Below are 18,152 nucleotides of genomic sequence, written 5' to 3' on the forward strand. Positions count from 1 at the left end.
ATTACAAGAACAGCTGTCCAGCTGTTACAAATGGGCCAAGACGAGAAAAGACAACCGGATACAAAGCGGGAAAGTTGTGGCCAAGTGGAGACCTCGCGGGACGAAACAGCGTCCCACAACTCTCCCACTCCGCACAGGAGCTCACCGGGAACAGAAGAGTTTCGCCTCTGAAGCGGCGGCCCGGCTCGGCCTGGCCCCGCCGAGAGGGTCACGCAACAGCTAGTCTCGACCCTCAGAGCCGCCCTCACGAAGTCGTTGACAAGAGCCCAGGCAACACCAGCCGCTTCCTCAGCTCTATCCTCCCCCAGCCAAAGAATCAAGGCGAATGTCACGTCACCACTGCACGGAGCCTACGGAGTTACCATTTTCCTTTTAAAAAGCACTTCCGCTTCCAGGGCATCCCGGTGAGCCCGCCTACTTCGTGTTAGGAGTGAAGAAAGGAGTGTTGAATAGCCCACACTTCGGGTTCTTAGTCGAAAACGCCCAAGGAAGGAGGAGGATTAGAACGCAGAATCCCGCTGCTCAATGAGGATTGTAGGCTAAGGATTGGATGTTTAAAACTGCTCCTTGTTAGAATTGAAGTGGGAAGACTGTTGTTTTTAATATGAGGGCTTATGAGCTGAGAGTTTATTGGAACATAAACTAATATTACAAAGTCAGTGTTAGACTTAATTGGGGAGAGCTCCTGGGCTTTGCTGTTGCAAAGGTTTTTAAAATAGGAGATAATGGCTCATACCTTCAATCTTTCTTCTCAGCGAGAATTTGATGGTTTCCAAGAGCTGAAACTAAGGGAAATCAACCCAAACTGTTCCCTGGAAGGTCAGATGCTGAAGCTGAAGCTCGAATACTTTGGCCACCAAATGAGAAGGAAGCACTCCCTGGAGAAGATCCTGATGCTGGGAAAGACAAGGCAAAAGAAGAAGGGGGCGGCAAAAGATGAGATGGCTGGACAGTGTTACTGATGTCACAGACGCGAATTTGAGCAGGCTTCGGAGGATGGTGGAAGACAGGAGGGCCTGGCGCGACTTTGTCCATGGGGTCGCAGAGCCTGACTCGACTGTGCGATTGAACAACAACAACAAGAGCTGAAATAAAGGTAGCCTGTAAATCAAGCGCGGGGTAGGGGGATGAACCGGGGAGGGGGATTCATTGGCTCTGTAGTTATTTGAACAGCATTCTTTGTCCTACAATGAAAAATCTCTACCCCCGAACACTTTATTCGAGAATTTGGGGTTTCATTTTCAGTTTTCCAAACTTTTGCTCCTCATCTCGGCCAATCCTACCAGCTACATTTTGGGTACAAGCTATCGCAGTCGCAGCATTTGGTGGTGTTCAGTCGCACAGTCAAGTCCCACTCTTTGCGACCCCATGGACAAAGTCACGCCAGGCCCTCCTGTCTTCCGGCTCTAAAGTGAGCGGCATTTTCATCTTTCGTGCTATATCAGGGAAGGGGCTTATTGGGGAGGGAGGGAGAGGAGCTCCACGCATGCGCACACAGATGAGAACGCTGTCACCGTGATTTTCGTAAACTCCCGCCTTCAGGCTGATTATACAGGAAAGGCGGAGTTCCTAAGCATGCGCAGTACGGACAAGAGGCTAAGGATGGATTTTTCATCCGCTCGCTTGGCTATTTTGAAGGTGCTGGAGGGTGCGCGCGGAGAAGAGGTGCCCCGCCTATTGCATTGGATGAGAACAACCAGTAAGCGACGTTTCTCCTTTCTTATTTCCGTATTTGCCTGTCACAAGTGTCTTGGGCTAGGGACTCGGGATTCGTGTATAATTAACTTTTATTGCTGCTGTAAAACTTGAATGAGTTTTATTTTATGCAGTTTATGTTTTATGTGGCTGTAGTTTATCCTGACGCAGCTACTTATATTTGCTGGCATGCTTTATAAGATATTCTGTTCTAAATTGAGTGGTTTTGACCTGGACCCTTTTATTTCCTTTGGAAGCCTGCAAAACGAATGTTTTAGAGACCAATCCTAAGCAGAACTGCTCAGAAGGAAGTCCCATTTTATTTAATGTGGCTTGGTCCCCCAAAATATATTTAGGATTGTAGTGTGTAAGTAGATATAAAGGAAAAATTGGAGGAGACTAGCAAAACTGTTAGCCTTGCTGCTGTTAAAGGAAGAGAACATAAGAGTTTTACTGGATCAGGCTAGTAGTCTAGTTTTCTTTGAGGGCCAACATGCAAGGTATAGAGACACCAAGCCTTACCTTGGTCTCCTAGCACTGGTGTTTAGAGGCTTGCTGCGTGGAGGGTTCCTTCACTCAGTGTGGCTATCAGTCATTGATGGACTTCTGTATGAATCTGTTGTCCCTTTTAAAGCCATCCTATGATCATGACCATCGTGACATCTGATGGCAATAAATTCAATTTAATCATAATTTAAGATAAAAAGGATATTGAAATAAAGTGAGTTCAGCCAGCTGTAATTCCACCAAGAACACTTTATTGCAAAAAGAAACAGTCACAGAGGAACATAGCCAAAACTGCAACTATATACAATCTGGCCATCGTTAACCACGCCTCTCTAGCAGGCCACAGTTACACCTGTTGGCTCACTCTGTAATCCTTCATTTGATTCTCTTTGTTACAAGTTTTATATGCCTAGCATCCTGATTGGCCAGTTCTTCCAGGCTTTTAGGATCCTGGTTTGCAAGGAGTGCCTGCATCAAGCTCAGGCAATAGAACACAGTAAAACAATACATAACCGATATCCTTTCATCTGTCCTGAATCTGTTGCCCATCAATTTCATTGGGTGCCACTGAATTTTTGGGAGAGTGAGAAAAAAATCTCCATCCACTCTGTCTGCCCCATGCAGAATTTTATGGATCTCTGTCATGTTCCTGATTGTTTACTTTTAAAAAACACACCAAAACTCGGAAAATTCCCCCCTCCTTTTGGGGGGGGGGCTTTTTCTTTTTGGAAACGTGCTTCAACCACTTCATCATCTTGGTTTTCTTCTGCATTTTTTCCAGCCCTGTAGTTTCTTTTTTGAGCAAAACCAACCAGAACGGTACAGTGTTCCAAATGAGGCTGCACCATAGATCTATGCAGGGGCATTATAATATAGGCTGTTTTATATTCAGTCCTTCTGGTAATTCTCAGCCTCTTCACTGCTTCTACACAGTGTTGACATTTTCATTGAGCCATCTACTACAGCTGCAAGATCTCTTTCCCTTTCAGTCTCAACCAGTTCAGACACTAAAAGCATATATTTGAAGTCAGGATTTTTTTTGTTTTGTTCCAGTGTGCTGCTTCCTTTTATTTAACCACACTGAGCTTCATTCATCACTAAATTGCTAATGCACCCAACTTTGAAAGATTTTTTTTTTGTAACTATTCATAGTATCCTTGGTTTTCACCATCCTACAAACTTGGCTGCTACAATGTTGATCCTGAATTCCTGAATTTATGAGCAAATTAAACAGCACCAGTCCTAATGCTGATAATTGTAGGGCTCACTACTAACTTCTCTGTCCATTTATTCCTACTCTCTATTTTCTGCTAATCAATTTTGAATTCATAGCAGGATCCATCCTTGTATGCCATGACTGCCAAGTCAAGCACTCTAATTTTTGTAACATAATTGTTTCTTAGACGAAGAGCTGGTCACGAGCTCTCTACTGCTCCCCCCGTATTTACAACCATTAGGCAAGTAATAAATCCATCTGGCCCAAGGATGTTTATGTTACAGCCTGGCTGGTACCACTTTCAAGTCACCTTTCCCACAGGTTCACACAGACAACTCTTATCTTCTGCTAAAGAAGTGTGAGAATGGGAGATGTTTTTAATAGCCTAAATTCCTTAGTAATAAAAGATAGTGTTTAGTAACCTTTGAACCCGTGACTCAAGTATGCATCTGTAATGTAACCTTTAAAGATAACCTATATAGCAACTGTGTAACCCTGTATACGTCATTACTCCCAAGGCTTGTGTCCTTGGTATAGATTCTGAATTTCTAACAATAAAACAGCTTTGATTTAAAACAAAAGACTGCTTATTGAGAAATATCGGCACTTGACACCAAGCTTCTTCAGGAGTTTTTGATATGATACCTTGTCCAAAGCCTGTTGGAAGTCTAAGCATATGGTGTTAATTGGACCACTCTCATACACATCCTTGTTAACCTTAAAAAACTCCAAAAGACTAGGTTCACTGAGGATTTAGGTTCTAGAAATAAAATATAAAATATTCCTTTAGCTATTCAAAATATTTGTCTCTATAATTTATTAGCTATTGTTTTATCCTTTTAATATTTTCTCCCCAGTGTACTTTAAGTTTTTTAAAGAAACACCCTCTTTATAAAAAATGCTTTTAAAACCTTCTCTGTATCTTTATCACCATTTCCTAAATTTTAGCCTATTTTTCCATCCAATTCCTTATTTTTAATTTAATGTCCATACAAACCTACAAATCCCCTGGTTTAGACTTTTATTTATACCATCCAATTGAAAAATTTAAAAATAAATGATAAAGCCCTAAAGATCCAAATTTCCATCTCAAAATAATATACCAATTCCATGAAGATATGCCGGTGTTATCCAAGTGAAGACGCCAGAACTCATAGTCTTTTCTTTTTGAAATTTTTCCAAGTTTTAATTGTCTTGGAGATTGTCATAGAACTGTGGATTTTTGTTGAATCTGCCAGTTCTCCCCTTAAGTTGCTCTTCAGTACAATAAGAAGCATTGAAGCAAAAACAAAGTCACTCCCCTTTGTGTTAATCTTGATAGGTTGTAGTTTGGATTTCTGCTGTGAAACTGCGTATGTCATTGCCATTTTGAGATCACACAAAACATTTTCAGATACTTGTTTGTTCACTTTTCCCAGCTCTTTAGGAAGATCTTGATTGTCTTGGTCTATCTGCTCCTGTATAATTTCACTCATTACATTTAACCAGAAACTTCTGCATCCCATCTATTATCAACTACTTTAAGCAACCAATTCCATGTTTTATAGAGGATAAGGTAGCCATAAAGTCATCCATTTTTACTTGCTGTGTCATCTTTCCACAAAATAATTCAGTTCAATAGTGAAAGCTGAATAGACTTCCGGGGTTGGAATATGTCAAGCTGAATTGCTTCTCAGAAGGGGAGCAGGCTGGGGCTTCTGTTCGGGGTAGTGGAGGGCAATTTAATGCCTACTGCCTACTTTTCTCAGTCAGAGATCAGTCCAAGATATGCACAGGAAACTGAGGAGATTTGCCTTTGCTAAAAGGAAGTCCTGGGGGGGGGGGCTCCTTTGAGTGGTCTCCAGAGACAAGTTGCGTATTCATCATCTGCAGAAGTTTCCAGAGTCATTTATTTGACATAAGCTCGACAGGATCCTAACCTTCTTTGAGACTGCTAAACATCTAAAGCTATACAAGACCGGTGTTGGATCTGGATAACTGCAGAAAAAGGTACTGGTGACTGTCTTCATTCTGGGACTATTTAAAGTTAAACAAAATAAAATCAGAATGTGGGAAATAGAGATTCAGAAAGCTTGGAAGAAAAAGGGGAGAAGGGGCGAAATTTGAACTTTGTAAATTTAAAGGACAGTGCTAAAAAGTGGAAAGGAATTTATTGTTTTGTCTGCTTGCGGTTTTGGTGAAAAAGCCCCATCGTCACAGATTTACAGCTTTCACAGTCAACACTGGAAATACATCAAACATTGCGAGATCTTTTTACCAGTGAAAACGGGATTTGGTGGCAAGAAAAGCAGGAAGTGTCGGATGGAAAAGGAAAATCGTTTAAGCAGCTAGCCTACTCTAGGACTATAATATCATAGAAAAACATCGGCGACCATTACTAGGAGGTCAAAATTTAAACAAAGTTTTTAAAGTGTTCGGGACATTAAAAATTGGTGAAGCTGACAGAGGTGACAATTATAAGGTAAATACTATGGGACATTATCTCTGATAATTATTTTAGAAGCCCTTTGAAGGAAATTTTTTTTAAAGGGAAGCAGAAAGTCACGACCGCCATTTTAGAAGAAATAAAAACTTTAAAATTTAATATCTGAGCCCAGGAGGCTCTGAGGACGGTGAAATTAGGCTTATTGAAAAGGGCAAACCTTACTCTATCAAACCTGTAGTTTAAATTTAATTTGGAGAGGTAAAAATTTTCGGTGTTTTTTAAATGTCAGAGCATTAGTTAACCCGTGCAAGGACTACCTCAATGGAGAAAATGCAAGAGCAATTAGAAGCAATGGAAGCCAGGATGATGAAAGGGGTGAGAGACATAACTGCTTCTAAAAAAGAAATTAGAAAAGACATTGAAGAGCTAAGGAAAGATATAGAAGATCTCAGAAATGAGACTGGTAACATCAAAGTGCAAGAGGTGGAAGAGAGAGTGAAAGTACATGATTCCACCTTGCTAAAAATGCAAGAAAAGGTGGCAATTCATGACTTCAATTTGATGGAAACCCAGATACGTCTGAGAGGAGTACCTGAGGATGAAGAGACTGATTTGAAAGGATATATAATAAGAATAATTGCAGAATTTTTGGAGGAAGATCCTGAAGGAACTAGACGCATGTATGACTATATGTATAGAGTGAACTCACTATATGCCAAGAAAAATAATCTACCAAGGGATTTGGTTATAAGATATATAACAAAAGAAATGGTGGGAAAAATCTTGAATAAAAATTTTGAAAAGACATTTATAGTGGGAGGCAGCAGAGTAAGAATCATGAAAGAATTGCCAAGACAAGTGATAAATGACAGAAAAGCATACAAAAAATTGACAGAAAAATTACATGACAATGAAATGAGGTATAGATGGATAATACCTGAAGGTCTGAGCTTTGAGTTGCAAGGAAAAAGGATTACAATTACAAGCACACAGGAACTGTGTAGGTTTTATGAAGAACATAAAGAATTTACACCATAATGGATTACAAATTATTATCTTGGAACAAAAAAGAAAGGCAATGTTTCATTGGATTAAAAAGCAAAATTGTAATATAGTTTGTTTACAAGAAGTGCATATCAAACAAAAGGATTACAAATTTTTATGGAATAAACAATTGGGACTAAAATTTTATTCATTGGCTGTACAGAAGAAAAGGGGAGTGATTTTCTATATTAAACAAGAATTGGAGCCAAAATTAGTGTTTAAAGATAAAGATGGAAGATTTGTAGCGGTAGAAATAATATTAAATGCAAAAAAACAATTGTTATTGGGATTGTATGCATCAAATGGTGCAAAGGATGCTTTTTAAAAAGACATTATACAACAATTTGATGAACTGACTTATGACCAAGTTTTGATAATGGGGGACTTTAATGGAATAATTAAGAATACACTGGATAGGTCTGGGGGTAAAAAAAATAATAAGGAAAATTGCCAAAGTCTTTCTTTGAATTGGTCAAACAAGAAAATTTGGAGGATATATGGAGGAAATTTAATCCTGAAGTGCGGGATTATACCTTTTTTTCAGCAAGATAAAAAACTTTTTCCAGAATTGACATGTTGTGGGGCACTAAAGACTTAGGCCTTATAACAAAGAAAATAGAGATTTTACCTAAAATTGGGGCTGTCCATAACCCAATAATGTGGATTACAAAATTGTCTAAGAAATTGAGAAGATGGAGATTGAATGAAGATTTACTACAGAATAAAGAAATAGTGACATCTCTAGAAAATGAAACTAAAGCTTTCTTCCAAATAAACGATAAAGAGGATATATCAGACGGTCTAGGATGCTTATAAAGCAGTAATGAGAGGACTATTGATTACATTGAATAACAAAGATAAGAGGGCAAAAGGGAGATGTGACGGAAAGCTAGGGGTTAACCAGAAACTGAAGACGCACAGGGCCTGCGTCAGGTGACCTGAGGGTGGGGGCAAGGTGCCCGGAGCTCTCAGGGAGGGAAAGTGGTTGAGTGACCGAATCTGCTGAGGCAGTCATTCAGTCAGTTGGTGTCTGACAGAGTTGGGGCCTGTCAGAAGTCTGTCAGTGTTGGAGCCTGACAGAGACTGAGTGGGTCAGTTCGTGCCTGACCGAGGCTGAGGGGACAGCTGATCCTGTGAAGGAGCTTGAGACAGTGGCGGGAAAGTCTTCCAGAGACTGCAAGCTCGACAAAACCAGCCAAGAGGGCTGTGTGTGAGGAACAAGTGTGAGTCAGTCAAGACCTGAACAGTCACAGACACCTATAGACAACTCTGAAGATCTAGTGAGGTGGTTGAGGGAGCGGATGTGGGTCTGAGACACCAGAAGGACTGGTAGTAGTGGCTCCAGTCGAGGGGTGAGACTTGGCACATCATTCCCAAGAGGCCAGACCTTGGCTAGAGGTGGAGAGCAAGTTATAGAGAAACTGTGAACTATGTAACTGAGAGACTCAAAAGAAAGAAAAAGTTAATGTAAAGCCTGAACCAACTGAGCAACGTGTTAGCCTGTGTAAATAACTCCCATATCCCCAGTTTAAAGACTTTGTGTTATAATAAATCTGTGGTTTAAGTTAAAGTTCTCGAGAGCCTATATTTTTGGGAAAACAAACAAAGCTGCTGTGGTCCCCTATGAAGTGAATTATATTTCCATCAAATAAAGTAAAATACCCCGAAGAGACTGAAAGAAAGAGATCCAGTGAGGCCGTGAGGCGGGTGCTGCTATAATTGGTGGCAGCAGTGGCCTCAGCAGATTCGGCCTAATTAGGCCTAATTCGGCCTAATTGGTGGCCTCAGCAGATTCGGTCACTCAACCACTTTCCCTCCCTGAGAGCTCCAAGCAACTTGCCCCCACCCTCAGGTCACCTGACGCAGGCCCCGTGCGTCTTCAGTTTCTGGTTAACCCCTAGCTTTCCGTCACAGGAGATTACAGTATTATAAACACAAATGAGACATTTGTTAAATAAAGAACTGGAATAGAATCTGAAAAGACTGCAGCAGAAATCTTTCGAGGGAGCAAACAAACCTGGAAAATATTTGGCCTGGCAACTGAAGAAAAAGAGAGAAAGTTAAATTATTAATAAAATTGTCGTGGATGGAAGAGAGGTGGTAGATGAAGAAGGAATAAAAAGAGGACTTCCGGGGGAGGAAAATGTCGAGCTGGAACTTCTGTTCGGGGTAGTGGAATGAATGAAAGTTTAATACGGTCAAAGACCAATCAATTAAATACAAATAACTTAATAAGATACAGTCAGGCAATACTATAATGGGAATAAAACATAGACAGTATAAAATATAATTAGGCAATACTATAATGAGAATAAAACATAGACAGTATAAAATATAATTTCCTCCCCAAAAATACTGATTAAATTCCAGAACCAAGGCGTTCAGTTGGGTATTTCCCTTAAGAAATGCTTCCGGAGACTTATAGCTCGCGAAGCAAATTTTGCCACACATAAAGTGGTTCCTTTGTTCCTATCAGCCAATAATTTGTCTAGCTGAAATCTAATATTTCTTCCAGGGACGCTGGCACAGATCGGGAGTATATAATCAGCCCTAATACGCTGATATAATTTACATTGGAATAATACATGCTCCCTATCTTCCGGTTTATTGTCCCCACAAATACACAGTCTCTCCTTGTATAATTGTCCTGTGTATCTGCCTTCAATAATAGCTGACGGGGTAGTGGAAGGCAAATTAATGCCTACTGCCTACTTTTCTCAGTTAGAGATTAGTCCAAGGTATGCACAGGAAACTTTGAGGAGATTTACCTTGGCTAAAAGGGAGTCCCGGGGGGGGGGGCTCCTTTGAGGGGTTTCCGGGAAGAGTTGCATTTTCATCATCTGCAGAAGTTTTCAGAGTCATTTATTTGACATAAGCTCAACAGAATCCTAACCTTCTTGAACATTGTTATCTAAAGTTACGCAAGACCCGTGGGAACTTGGATAATTGGAAGAGAAGGTACAGATTACTCTTTCATTCCGGGACTATTTACAGCTTAATGGAATAAATTTAAAATGTGGGAAATGAAAATCTAGAAAGTTTGGAAGAAGAAGGGAGGAAGAGCTGAAATTTGGACTTTGTAAATATAAAGGATAGTGCTAAACAGTGGAAAGGAATTTATTGTTTGGTCTACTTGCGCTTTTGAAAAAAGAGCACCATCGTCACAAACCTGCATTACATTCAAGCAACACAGGAAGTACGTTAAGTATCGTGAGATCTCTTTACCAGGGTGAATGAGACTTGGCAAGTAAAGCAGGAAGTAGTGGATGGAAAACCTACTCTAGGAATATATCACCATTGAGAAACATCGGCGGCCATTGCTTGGAGGTTAAAATTAAAATAATGTTTTTAAAGTGTTCGGGACATTAAAAATTGTTGGAATTAACGCTGAAGAGGACAGGAAGATAAATTTTATTGGACATATTATTTGTGTGGACTTTAGACATTTTTAAAAGGGGAAAAAATTGTAAGGAGCAGTAAAAACTCACGACCACCATTTTGAAGGATTTAAAAACTTTAAAAATAAATATTTTGACTTTGGGAGCTCTGAGGATGGCGGAATTAGGCTTGTTATAAAAGGCAAGTCCTATTCTTTTGAATCTGATAGTTGAAGTTGAAATTGGTGGGGTCCAAATTTTCGCTGTTTTTTAAATGTCAGAACACAAGCAACCCCGTACTAGGGCTACGTCATTGGAAAAAATGCAGGACCAATTAGAGGCAATGGAGGCCAGAATGATGAAAGGTATGAGAGAGATGATAACTGAATCGAAAAAAGAAATTGTTGAAGAGTTTAAAAAAGAAATGGAAGATCTCAGAAAGGAAACAGAGGAAGCATCTAAGAAAGTGCAGGAGGTAGAAGGTAGAATGAAAGTATATGATTCCACCTTGTTGAAAATGCAAGAAAAAGTGACAATCCATGACTGCAAATTGATAGAGATTCAGATACATCTGAGAGGAGTACCTGAAAAAGAAGATGGTGATCTAAAAGATTATATAATAAAAATAATTGCAAAATTTTTAGAGAAAGATCCTGAAGAGACTAAAAACATGTATGACTATATGTATAGAGTGAATTCACTTTATGCCAAGAAAAAATAACTTACCAAGAGATGTGGTCATAAGATTTATGACAAAGGAAATGGTGGGAAGGATCATGAATAAAAATTTTGAAAAGACATTGATCATGGGAGGCAGCAGAGTAAGAATCATGAAGGAGTTGCCAAAGCAAGTGATAAATGATAGAAGAACATATAAAAAACTGACAGAAAAATTAAGAGACAATGGAATAAGGTTCAGATGGATAATACCTGAAGGTTTGAGTTTTGAACTTCAGGGGAAAAGAATTACAATTACAAATGTATAGGAAATGCGTAGATTTTATGAAGAAAATAAAGATTTTGCACCATGATGGATTACAAATTATTGTCTTGGAATGTAAATGGACTAAATTCACCACAAAAAAGAAGGGTAACATTTCATTGGATTAAGAAACAAAATTGTAATGTAATTTGCATATTTACATATAATTTTGTTTAATATGAACAAGAAGTTCATATTAAACAAAAGGATTATAAATTTTTATGGAATAAACAATTGGGAGTAGAATTTTTTTCATTGGCTGAACAGAAGAAAAGGGGAGTGATTTTTTATATTAATCTGGAAGATATATGGAGAAAATTTAACCTTGAAGTTCGGGACTATACTTTTTTTTTCAGCAAAACATAAAAACTTTTTCTAGAATTGACATGTTGTGGGGAACTAAAGATTTAGGTCTTATAACAAGGAAGATAGAGATTTTACCTAAGATTGGGGCTGATCATAACCCAATAATGTGGATTACAAAATTGTCCAAGAAGTTGAGAAGATTGAATGAAGATTTGCTACAGAATAAAGAAACAGTGACATACCTAGAAAATGAAGCTAAAGCTTTCTTTCAAGTGAATGACAAAGAGGATATAGAATTTCAGATGGTCTGGGATGCCTCTAAAGCAGTAATGAGAGGAATATTGATTACTTTGAATAATAAGGACAAGAGAGTAAAAGAGAAACAGATGTTGGACATTCAAAATGAAATAAAGAAAAAAGAAGGGGAGTTGAGAAAAAGGCCAAGGAAAAAGAAAATTATAAGGGACATTACAGTATTACAAACTCATATGAGACATTTGTTAAAAAAGAAGTGGAATGGAGTTTGAAAAGATTGCAGCAGAAAACCTTTGAGGGAGCAAATAAACCGGGAAAGTACTTGGCTTGGCAATTGAAAAAAAGAGGGAAAATAAAATTAATAAAATTGTGGTAGATGGAAGAGAAGTGGTTACCCAAGAGGGAATAAAAAGAGAATTGTATTATGCCAAATTATTTAAAGGTGTTAACGAATGAGAAGATGGATGAATATTTACAAAAGATAAACTTAACTGAAAATATGTGAAAAGTTTTGAATGATCCAATCGAAAGAATAGCAAATGAAGCAGCAATCAACACAATGAAAAATGGAAAAGTACCTGGGCCAGATGGATATACAGCTAATTTTTTTAAAACTTTCAAAGAGGAATTAATACCAGAGTTGCAGAAGTTGATGAATACGATCAGAATAAAAGGGAAAATACCAAACACATGGAAGGAAGCTGTTATTTCGTTGATACCTAAGGAAGATAGAGATGTCACGAATGTAAAAAATTCTAGACCAATTTCGTTATTAAATAATGACTATAAAATATATACAAGAATCTTGGCAGAACGGCTTAAAGAACATTTCTTAAACTTTATAAAGGAAGATCAAGCAGGTTTTCTTCCCAAAAGGCAAATAAGACACAATATTAGAACTGTTGTAAACATTGTAGAATATTATGAAAGACATCCAGAAAAAGAAGTTGCATTATTCTTTGCAGATGCAGAGAAAGCATTTGACAATTTAAACTGGGACTTTATGTTTGCAGTAATGGAAAAAATGGAGCTTGGAGAAAGCTTTATAAGAATAATAAAAGCAATACATTCTGAACAAAGCACAAGGTTATGCATAAATGCAGATCTTACAGAAGATATGAAAATAAGCAAAGGTACTAGACAAGGTTGTCCACTTTCACCATTGTTGTTTATAATGACTCTTGAAATATTATTGATGCAGATACAAGAAGAAAAAGATATAGAAGGATTAAGAATAAAAGGATTCACTTACAAATATAGAGCTTTCGCTGATTATATAATGTTTTTAAATGAAAACGCCATACAAGTTACACCTTTGTTGTTAGCTAAAATACAAGAATATGGGGAGTTGGCGGGACTTTGTATTAATAGAAAAAAATAAAAAATAACAGCTGAGACGGTTGAAGAAAAGTGGTTGTCATATAATCAACTATTAAAAATACAAAGTGGCAAAATAGAATTGAAAACTGCTGAAGAGCTGAATAATAAATATGATTGGTTTCAAATGCAACAAATAAAGAGCTTGGTGAAGAATGATATTAAAACTGAAGGAATAAGAAAAGAGCAAACAGAAATGGGAAAAGTTCTGCTTGGAGACAACGAAAAATTAATTTCAAAATTATATAAATTACTTTTAAAATGGTCTACAGAAGATGAAGTAGTGAAATCTCAAATGATTAAGTGGGCAATTAATGTAAATAAAGAAATGCAGATGGAAACTTGGGAATATTTGTGAAAGAACTCTGTGAAGCTTTCGACATGTCAGTATTAAAGAGAACTGTTTTAAAATGATGTATAGATGGTATATGACTCCTAAGAAATTGGCAAAGATGAATAAATAAGATGCCAGACAGATGTTGGAAATGTAAAAAACATGAAGGTTCTTTCTACCATATGTGGTGGACTTGCAAAAGAGCAAAAAAGTATTGGCAGATGAGTCAACAAGAAATTTCTAGGATCTTGGGATATGAATTTAAGAAAGTTGCAGAGACTTTTCTGTTGGGATTACAAATGGAAAAATTTCCAAAAGAAGATAGAACTATAATTTGGTACTTGCTTTCAACTGCTAGAACATTATATGTGCTGTTGTGGAAGCAAGAAAAAATACCAGAGAAAAAGTTCAGACGATATGTAGAAAAAGAGTGGAAAATAAAAGGACATTGGACAATTTTTGATAATGATTAAGTCTTTAAAAAAAGAATATTAATTTTTGTTTTTATTAGTTAAGGGTACCTTTAAACATTAGTACTTTAAGTAAATAACACTGGCGGGGGTCAAGTAATGGGGGGAGAGGTGGGTAGAAAGTAATATATGGGATAGATAAAAAGTTATTAATGATGCAAGAAATATAATTTGTTACCATATGTTACCAAATAAAATTGGTTTAACCTAGAATAGTGAAAGGAATAATACCTCAAAGTCCCAAATTAACAAATCCTTTCAAATTTCCACTTAAAAGATATTTTTCTCTTACATTCCAATTTGACTCAATTCAGTCCCAAGAAGTCCTCTAATTCACTTTTCCCTTTTAACATCAGTCAGCCTGTGTTCAAGTTGTAATATGATATGTTGTTTAGTTTTAAACCAAGTCAGCCCAAATCTGTTTGTTCTTTTCTTTTGGAAGCTTCTGTTTTGGGGGAGGGGTTCCCCTCCTCCCCCTCTTTCAGAACAGTCCAAGTTGGTTTTGAAATACAGATTTCAGTAGTCGGTAAAGTTGTAGATCAGACTTGCAAGGTTCCGTTTTAATAGTTGTAGTAGAAAAAAAGATGCTTTGAAAGATTGTTAGCATGAAAAAGAAAAGAAGCCGGCGGTCATCTCTGTTACCATTCCGAGATGGTGATCAAAGCAGTGGGGCATCGCAGCGACAGCTGCTCAGGGAGTTGGTCGCCACCAAACTCCAGAGCCTTGTCAATCTGCATTCCTTCCAAGACCCTGCCAGAGTCTAGGAGTTGAGTCTCCCTGCCAGAAGACCCCCCAACTGCCAGATTTACGAGCAGCCGAGGAAGGCTGCTCCTAACGCTGAGATGCCAGAACCGGAAGCCTGGAACCTTGTTTCTACAGCATGACTTCAGTACACATTTGCCCAGTTGATGTGAGGGTAGTTGAAGTCAACCATTATTAAAACATTTTCCACTTTGGTTACTTCTCTTATTGCCCTCTTCCTTTTGAGTTCATGCTTTTGATTGGGCTAGTGATAAGGAATGATTTAAACAATTCCAAAGCCTGTCGCTTGTTACCAATTAGCACTTCTAAATTTCTCAACAGAATGGCATATTCCACTATGTTAAAGACTGCTGATAAATCTAATAAAAATAAATATGTGTAGCCTTATTTCTATAATGTGTACTTCTGCAATCTTCTTCATGGCTCTCTGCTGGTACTTACCATCATCTCTTATGTATATGTATGGATTCTGTATAAATTTATTAGCGTAATGTGCAAATGTTCTTTTTTTAAAAAGTATAATTTAATAGTATCTACATAGTTCACTCTTCCTCTCCTTTCTGCTCTTGCAATATGTTTTTAGGATAGGTTTAAAGAAATTACTGTTCCTTCCTTTGGCAGCGCCATCTAAGTAAACTATCATAGCCTTCTCCCCCCGCCATCCCTCCTTTGACCAACATACAAGATAAAAGCTTACTTAAGTTATCTTGCTCTTTGGACACCTAGGTGGTATGACTGTCAGTTATGGATCATTTTCTGGTATTAGGAGCCTGTTCAGACTTGCAGCATATTGTTTATCTTAGTCAGGATGGAAAATTCTGGACTGTGGATAAAGCTGGAAAATCAGTATGCCTTTTTTGTTGTTGCTTTTTTCACATGCTGAGTATAAATCCATTGAGTGCCGAGTTGTAATCCTTAGGCAACTTGATCTACAGATAGATACTCAACATGGTTACTCTTGTAGGTAGGTATATATAATAATAGACCCATCGGAGCTTGTTTCCAGGCATCGTTGCACAGATACCTCTCAAAGCTTTGTTAAAGAATTTCTCTGTACCTGAAGAGTAACCTCCTATTCTGGGATAGGGCATATGTGTGCCTCCTATATGTGCGTTTTGAAGCACTTAGGTGGTGCCAAAGTTATTGTACATTAATGTGGTAAAGCTGGTGGCTTGAAGTGAATATTATATATTTCTTTATGTTAATTCCATAATTTCTCAGTGTTGTACTGAATTGTACTGTTGTACTAATATGTTTTGAAGAATCAGTTCAAGAGAACTGTTACTGTTTGTAATTTTTTCCTCTTCAAAACTGACTTTCATTGGGGCCCAGTATGATGAAAACCCATCATTGTTGTTACTTTTATACTGCTCTCCCCACAAGGCAGGCTCAGAGCGCTGTACAACATTCCCATCAAAACATAAAGCAATCAATTAATCTAATTATACAAATAAAATACAGAAATCTTAAAACAACTGGTGGTATATAGAAGGCATAAAGCCTGTGCCATCACAATACAATTTAAGCCCCCAATGACGGGGAAAGTGGCAGGCTGCTATTTGTCTGTACTGTTGCTGTCCTCAATCATATGCTTGCTGGAACGTCTCTGCCTTACAGGCCCTGCAGAACTGTAACAAGTCCTGGAGGTCCGTGATGTCATTTGGCAGAGACTTCCACCAAGTTGAAGCCAGGGCCAAGAAAGCTTTGGGCCAGGTATTTTATGGGGGAGGGGGTTCTTAGCTGAGCCTGTTCCAGGTATGATGGAGGGGATGCCCAGTTGCTTCCATCCTCACTCTGATGCCTCTTTCAATAAGTTATTTGGAAGCAAGATTAAATTGTCCCAGCATTACCTCAGTATAACAATCAAAATACATGGATAATTGCTGCAATGAGGATTTCACTGTGTACTCCCACATAGAATATTTCAAACAGAAATAGTTCTTCCTTTTTCCTTGTGGAATAAAAGTGAGGTACTATAGGGTTTTTAGCAAATTATATAATAACTATATTTTATATGATGATAGACATTTACCCTACTTTATAAACTTTATAAAGGTGATTTGAGATATCAAATGACAATAGGAGGTGAATGACAGTAGCAGGCTTGATTGGATTAGGTATGATATGCAGAGGCCCAGTATGATGAGTCGTGAGACCAGCTGTCATGATCCTAGACCTAGTGCGGCCTACAGGCTCCAGAGAAGGGCCTACATCTCCCAGGATACCTTCTGTCCTGACTGGGTAGCAGAGTTTTGGAGGGAAAATAGCCCAGAGGGGGTGGGACCTGGGAAGAAAGCATAAATAGGCCTGGCTGGAAAGGGAAGTTGATCTCTCTGCTGAGGCTGAACTGGAAGAAGTTACAGCTGTAGAGAGATCCTTCATCCAGGGTGGGTGAGTGAATTGATTTGGCTTAGAGCAGGGAACATATAGCTAGTCATGGTAGGCAGTGTTCCTTCTAAGCTGAGTTGGCATGAGCTAGCTCACAGATTTTTAGCTTCCAGCCCACACATTTTTGTCTTAGCTCAGGAAAGATGACTCCAGAGTACATTAATTTATGCAGTAGCTCACAATTTTAATGCCAGTAGCTCACAACTTTAATGTCAGTAGTTCACAAAGTAGAATTTTTGTTCACGAGACTGCAGCTTAGAGGGAGAATTTGGTAGGGCTTTTCTTTTATACCAACCTTCACTGTTTCTTATTTCACTGTTGCACTAAATGTTTTACTACCCACTTGTTCTAGAGCACTTGTATTAAACTTCTTGTTGTTAAACTTTCTGGGCCCTCACATCTCCTTTGTCACGATTAAAAGGTATCTATTAATAAGGAAAATACAGGAGTTGGGTGGGTGCTCTGGGTCCTCCCAAACAGGCCCTTACCAGAGTGGTGGCAGACAGTAGAAAGCCTTTCCTGGCCCCCTGTGGTGTGTCACCAGCAAAGGTAATAAGACAAGAAACCTAGGTCTCAATTCCACCCAGGAGGATTCAGTCCAGGAGGATGCAAAGAATAAATAGGCGTAAGTCTGGCATTAGAAACCACCACATTCAGTTGCTGGCCTAAGAACAAAGGAATTTCAAAGGGAGATTAGAAAGAGGAACTGTTGAATTGCAATTGATAATGAAGCTCAAGACAACACATCATCCTGGACTAAATGGAGAGCTAGTTTTGCTATCTTGTTACTAATGTGTGCTTTTATTGTTTTGCATCTGAAATCACTCCACTCTCCAAGATATAAGGACCAATACAAGTGTTCTAATTCCTAATCAGGGTCTCTTTTTTTTTATAATCCAGATAGGAACAGAGAAAACCAAGCCAAAATAAGCCAAAATAATTTCCTCAGTGTACATTGTGCTTGTCAGAAGAATCCATCCACCCTCCCTCTGAAGAAGTGTGCTTGCACACAAA

At 38.4% G+C, this 18,152-nt stretch overlaps 2 protein-coding genes across 3 annotated transcripts in view; one reads left to right on the forward strand and one right to left on the reverse strand.

Moving 5' to 3' along the window:
- Positions 1-435, reverse strand: part of SRP54 (signal recognition particle 54) — a 51,107-nt gene extending 50,672 nt beyond the window's left edge. For both annotated transcript variants that reach the window (XM_060261313.1, XM_060261312.1), the window contains exon 1: positions 146-435. The gene's annotated coding sequence lies outside the window, so the exon portion shown is untranslated. The remainder of the gene's footprint in view (positions 1-145) is intronic.
- Positions 436-1,470: 1,035 nt separating this feature from the next.
- LOC132589305 (uncharacterized) overlaps positions 1,471-18,152 on the forward strand; it is a 49,844-nt gene continuing 33,162 nt past the window's right edge. The window contains exon 1 of the mRNA XM_060262013.1: positions 1,471-1,699. Within this exon, the coding sequence (XP_060117996.1) occupies positions 1,576-1,699 (124 nt within the window). The 5' untranslated portion in view covers positions 1,471-1,575. The remainder of the gene's footprint in view (positions 1,700-18,152) is intronic.

This window comes from Heteronotia binoei, chromosome 21 (genome assembly GCF_032191835.1).
Source record: "Heteronotia binoei isolate CCM8104 ecotype False Entrance Well chromosome 21, APGP_CSIRO_Hbin_v1, whole genome shotgun sequence".
NCBI classification, from domain to species: Eukaryota; Metazoa; Chordata; class Lepidosauria; order Squamata; family Gekkonidae; genus Heteronotia; species Heteronotia binoei.